The 6406-nt window shown below is 42.9% G+C and overlaps 1 protein-coding gene across 1 annotated transcript in view; it reads right to left on the reverse strand.

Annotated features, from left to right (window-relative positions):
- NEDD4L (NEDD4 like E3 ubiquitin protein ligase) overlaps positions 1-6406 on the reverse strand; it is an 82180-nt gene that overhangs the window by 38609 nt on the left and 37165 nt on the right. Inside the window, exons 11-12 of the mRNA XM_007935550.1 lie at positions 6038-6115; positions 4602-4656 (exon numbers count right to left, since the gene is read on the reverse strand). Of these exons, the coding sequence (XP_007933741.1) occupies positions 4602-4656; positions 6038-6115 (133 nt within the window). The remainder of the gene's footprint in view (positions 1-4601; positions 4657-6037; positions 6116-6406) is intronic.

The following is a 6406-nucleotide window of genomic DNA, read 5'->3' on the forward strand; positions in this document are numbered from 1 at the left end:
TTTCCGAGGCGGTATCACTATGGAAGTAGATTGCCCCATCTTCCTTCCAAGGAGTGGCTGGTGGGTTTGAACCACCAGCTTTCTGGTTAGCAGTCAAATGCCTCAGTCACTAAGCCACCAGAGCACTTCTGTAGACATGGTATAACCCCAGGTTTGCACACCTGTACATCTTCCCCACTCTCCACTGTGCTTGCCTGCTGGACTTCTGTCTGAGGAGTAACTTGCTCTGTAAGGCTCTTGCAGCCTGCCTTCCATCCTGGCACCCAACCATTCACACCAAGGAAGCACAGTCACTGCCTTTCTGTTTCTACGTAACAACTGGTTCACTCCTCTCCTCTATTACAATGCTTGAAATGCCTACTGGTCCTCACTACTAGAATGCAAGCCCTTCCAGGGCAGGGACTGTGTGTTATTCAGTTCTGCATAGTTTAATATTTAATATAGTTCCCAGGATATAACCAATGGCCATCAAGTCAATTCTGACTTGTAGCAATCCTTTAGGACAGAGCAGGACTGCCCCATAGGGTTTCCAAGGCTGTAAATCTTTATGGAAACAGATTGCCTCACCTTTCTCCCCTGTAGTGACTGGTGGGTTTGAACCCTTGACCTTTGGGTTAGCAGCCAAATGCTTTAATTGCCGCACTACCAGAGCTTCTCAATATGTAACAGGAGGTTACTATGTTATCAGTCTTGTTTTGGTTTTCTTTTAAATGTTGAATGCAGCTGGTGGTGAAAACAAAGTCACTTAAAACAATCTAAGCTTTCAGAACCACATACATTTCTGTGTGGTGAAAGATCAATTTTGCAGGTAAACAGGGATAATATATGAATAGATAATGGCCAGTTATCAATTTTTCCCTAGAACTGATGAATCTAAACTTGCTTTTAGTCTTTGGGACATTATATTTCAAATAATGGAACAAGAAGGAAGAAGAATAAGAAACCCAGTTTAGCTACTCTTAACAGACTTGGTAAGGCTGTGGGCAGAAAAGACACGGACGGGGCAATTTTCTCCTATAACTTGTAAACAGGATACGTACAGCCAAGTACTCAGCTGCTGGTGTACCTGGTCATTAAAATGAATGCATCACTCCTAAGACAGCCAGAGAGAGATTCACTTATCTTCTTAACATTTTACATCAAACCTGTGATGCAGGAGCTACTCAAAAAGTGTGGACCAAATGAATTGAGGAGTCCAAACAGGAGACTGATAATAACCACTCATGCCTTCCAAAATCGGATCTTTAGGACGGTTGATCTTTAGGATGGTTAATCTTGAAAATATCTGACTTCTGAAGAAGAATGTATGAAGCAGAAAACAGTAAAATAACCTATAACCCTGGGTGGTGCAAACAGTTTGTGATCGGCTGCTCACCTAAACGCTGGCGGTTTGAACCCATCCAGCGTCTCTGCGGGAGAAAGTCCTGGAGAACTGCTTTGGTAAAGAATAGAGCCCAGAAAACCCTAGGGAGCAGTTCTGCTGTCACACGTAGGTGCACGATGAGTCAGAAATGGGCTTGACAACAGCTAACAGCAGCAATTGTTTAATTAAGACAAGTGCACTGTTGTCTCTGTCATGCTGTGTAAACATGCCCCTACAACCTGGAACAGAAGTTGACTCTAACTTCAAGATGATTGCTCTCCATATAAAATGGCACAGGTAGGGGTGGCCTGGTCTCTGTCCTGCAGTTGCAGGATAGCAAAATTAGATGATGAATCTTGCCAGAAAAATGGATGCAGACAAGTGATTTAGAAAGAGAGGTTCTATTATGAAGGTAGGCAAACTCTTAAGTGTTATCTACCAGGTAATTCCAAACCCATTTTGGAATGTATCTGCCAGCCTGACAGAGCCTTTTTTAAAATGGCAGTTATTCTGTATACTCCACAGACTGGATTTTGGGAGCAAGGCAGATGAATTGAACTATGTTTCATTGCCGTGTACCCACTTTCCGTCCTTCCCTTGAGTAAATCTTAACAAATTATGCAGAACCAACGGAAATGTTGTATTGACTTAAGAGTCACCTAAGCAGATCTTCTTAAGTAGTCATTTTGGTCATCTAATTTACACTCTACCTGGTTAAGAGAACCTTTCTGGACGGTTGTGCAAAGGTGAGTTTCAATCCCCATGTAAATGATCACACATACCCCGTGGTATAGCTCAGATCAAGAGTCACTGGGGGGTGCAGATGGTGAATGCCCTCAGCTGCTGACTAAACAGAGGCTGGAGACACCCAAAGGTGTCCCGGAACAAAGGCCTGGTGACCTACTTCTGAAAAATCTGCCCCATGGACCCCACTTCTCCTCTGATGTGCTCGGTCCCTATGAGTCAAAACAGTCTGGATGGCAACTGGTTTTCAGAGCTCAGATCAACCAAGCTCGGTCTATCATCTTTACCACATCATTGATTTCCAGAGCTAAGGGGAGTTTTCCCAGGACCATTCTGGGCAAGAGGAATAGGGTGTGTCTGAGATGAGTGTTTGAAGTCATGGGTCAGCTGATGAAGTGCAGGACATGAGCAGGCATCCAGCAGGTTACCACCCTCTCTGACTCTTGGAAGCCAGGAGCTAGGCAAGCCTAAGGCTTCAGTTACTGATGCTGCTTCTCAGGCAAGGATTCTGTTTTCTGATCAGGGATATTGACTTCTGAGACCCTCACCTGTGACCCTCTGTGAACGTGACTTCCATTTATCAAGCACCTAAACTCACTGTCATCAAGTTGCTTTTGACTCATTATCAACCTATTGGACAGAGTGGAACTGCTCCATAGGGTTTCTAAAGCTTTCATCTATGGAAGGAGACTGCCACATCTTTCTCTCATGGAGTGGCTGGTAGGTTCAAAACATCAGCCTTGTTAACAGTCTAACTCTTGACCACTGTGCCTTCATCAAGCATCTACTGTATGTTACACTCGAGCTACGCTTGCCCCTAAGGAAACAGTCTATCATTTTACCATTTCTAATGTACAACTGGACCCGGTCATCTATAGCAGTATTTTTCTTGTTTTTGGCTCATTGTAATGCACTATAACATGATGCTGCGTTCTGTTGTATGTTGGGTCACTACGAGTCGGAGCTGACACGACAGCACCTAACAACAACAACGCAATAAGAATATTCACAAAGTTCTGTTGAGGTTGCCTTACACATCCCCAGGCAGAACATGACACAATGCTGTGCGCAACACTCTCTGTGTGCAGCAGGCCAAGGTTGTGTAGATTCTGTTATCATTTGAGACCTGGTCATTCATACCTATCTTTAAAACTGGAATTGAAGTGAAAAAACAAAACCTGAAAAACTTAAAAGGGAGCTATTTTTCATTTTTAGTGGGACACAAAAGTAAAAGCCCTCTGTCATTTTAACAAAGTCTGTTAAGAGTAGAATTATAAATAACTAGTATATTGAGGAAAAAGAGGGGTAAGCACATACATCCTAAAGCATGTTCTATGACAGCAGATTTATGCTCACTGTAAAATTCTAGAAAGTAGGTAAATCAGTATTTTTACTGATCATTTAAACCAAAGGGTAGCCCTCCCCCACATGCACCTAGGATTTCATTTTCTGCTCTAATTCTGAACTTCGGGGCCTCTTAATGTAACTCCATTTTTAACAGCCCCTCATATGCCAGTGCCGGATGTGAAGGTCTGACTACGATGTGCTCAGTGCCCTGGAACATCTGGAAGAGGGACCAGGGCAGTGAGATCCAACAAGCCCACCCACGTGTGGGCCCCTCACAGCCAGACTTCTCAGTGGTCAGTTTGCCAATGTGCTTTTGCTCAGTAAGGAAACGTGAGGCTGTGGAATCCTGGCACGAATGTCCTGCTTATGAACCAAAAGGAAACACAAACCCAACTGCTACCCAACTGCATGCACTCTTTGAACTTCAAGTCTACTTGAAGCCCTCTTTTTTTCAATCTACTTTTAAGAGATACACAAATATGATCCCACGAAGGACGTGTTACTTCAAAAAAGAAAAAGAAGAAAACAAAAACAACCCACTGGCTCAAAGCACATCTTTATTAGTTTAACTTTTAGTTGAAACGAGAAACCACACACTTATTTGTAGGTGCTGGAGCAAATGCCTACAGCAAAAATATTACTAGGATGTCAGGAAGAGAACTACGTATGTATTAGTGTGTTGGGTGCAAGGAAACATGCTATGAATAGAAAATAAGGCCAGAATGGGCATTTTGCCACTAGACCTTCGAAGGCAGTGACTGAAAAGGCATATATGCTGCTTCAAGCACCGGTCACACATTGATCTGTGACTCAATCATCACTTCTAATCTTATTTTCTATTGCCAGAGTGTTTTCATTAAAAGCGCAAAAGTCAGGGGGATGTCAACCAAGATTTTTTTTTTTTTTAATTAAAAGAGAAAAGTTAATAGGTCACAAGAGTGGGTGAAAGCTTGATGGGCTCATGTAAAGCAAACTGGCTGAATGCACAGTACCGTATGAGGGCACTGCGTCTTGGGCCTCATCCTCTCCACATAACACCTGGCTGCCTAAACAAAGAGTCAAGTTACAACGCTTGCACTACAACATCCAAATGACCCTCCACCCCTTCACCTGCAACGCCTGCGTGGCTGTAACAGTGCCTACTTACTGTGATCAATATAAAACGTTCGGCCATCCAGGTGAATTCTTTCTTCCCAACCAGGCTAGTATGGGGCGGGATGAGGGAGGGAAAGGGGAGAGAGAGAATAAGAATGTCAGTTTGGGGATTCCAAAATCAGAGGAAACATTTAAAAACTCTAGGATATGTTCCTATTCTTCTCTCCTAGATACATTTGTTTACATTTAGAATAAATTAAATACCAACATTTCAAATGAACTCATGACAATGTCTGACAATACTCTTTATTAGATGTTTAATAGTTTCAGATGCATTTGAGACACTCATTGTATGAAAAGCAGGAGATGGGTTGCTATTTCCAAAGCTTCCACGGGCAGCCTCAGAAGACCATGCAACAGTTGAGTTTGGGGTTGAATAGTTCATTTAATGAAATAAATCTGTACCGAGTACTAAAGGGAGCGGAAAGGAGCGTTTACATGGAACTGTTACACAAGTTACTGCGTTAAGTTGTTATCAGGTAGCTGAATAATTTAATACTAGCATCCCTGCTGCCAACTCTCACTTTTCAAACTCAGAAACTAAACAGATTTGGATAATGTTTTCAAGGAAAGGCTGGGATGTCCTCATTATCTGAACACTTGCAATCTAAACCCAGGTATCCAACAAATCCAGAAAATATTCTTCTTTCTAAACTCACCAACTGACCCCTTTCCATCTAAACAGATTTTGAGAGGGCTACCTGTGCAACCCAATGACTAAATCTTGAACTCTCACCTTTCTAGCTTCCAGTTTTGCCACTGACAGTCCTTATCCTAGCAACACAAGATTCTGGATGCTCACTTACACTTGCAAAAGCAACAACCCCAAAGTTCCCAGCATCTTTCCATTTAGAAAGAGTCTCAGAGCCTCGAAGGCTTCATATTTAACTGGATGGGTCGAGGTGGATGCATGGTGAAGACTCCATTCAAAATTCAATTTAGATTAAATAGCTCCACTCCCACTCAGGTCCCCAGAGAGAACAAACTGATACATATACATATATTTAAAAAGTAAGGTTTATCACTAGTCACCAACAAAGGAGAAAACTTTTACAATAGCTGCAGGCTAAATGACTTACAGAAACTTCTGTGATGATGTCTGCCTTTTTCTCCCACTGTTTTAAGTATTTTTGTTCTGATGACTAAATCAGCAACGTGGACGGAACTTGATGGTTGCTAAGCTTCAAAATAGCTGACTGCAGAGAAAGCCTCTTACACACACTAGCTACAAGGTCTACCTTTGGCAAGCAGCTGGCAATTCTGCAACATCTTTCCCAAGGACTATGCGTTCTATTAAAATCCAGTCAAACACCCAGGTCTTTGAAGAAATGCAGACCAAGGGGAACCAAGAAGCCTGGAGAAGGAGAATGCCCCCAGGGCTACTCCATCAACATTGGTGGCAGTTCCATGTACCCTCAGTGTACTTACAGGAAGAGGACCGAGGTCATTGGGGTTTAAAGATGCCTTGGACCGCATATGTACTGGAAACTTCAGGCGTGGATCTTCCTACAACAAAAGTGCAAAAGACAGATGTTCAGAGGGACTGTCTGTGGCAGTTACTGGTTCCTTCCCTTCTGGAGCTGGGAGTTCCAAGGCAACAAGGGTCACTGTATATGTGCGGTGTAGTAAATTACTTAGTGTGGTTTTTCTACCCATAAGTCTTTGTAAACTCCAAGGTGGGATTTTCTATGAGCAACTGAGGAGCTCCTGATTGCTGAAGTTGTCCACCTGGAGTATTTCTGTTAGGAGTGGAACGAAACAATGTTCTGGGAGGTGCCCACTCTCTCTCAGGTGCTT

The sequence above is a fragment of the Orycteropus afer genome, unplaced genomic scaffold, assembly GCF_000298275.1.
Source record: "Orycteropus afer afer isolate SDZICR_OR568_19922 unplaced genomic scaffold, OryAfe1.0 scaffold00029, whole genome shotgun sequence".
In the NCBI taxonomy this organism is placed as follows: domain Eukaryota; kingdom Metazoa; phylum Chordata; class Mammalia; order Tubulidentata; family Orycteropodidae; genus Orycteropus; species Orycteropus afer.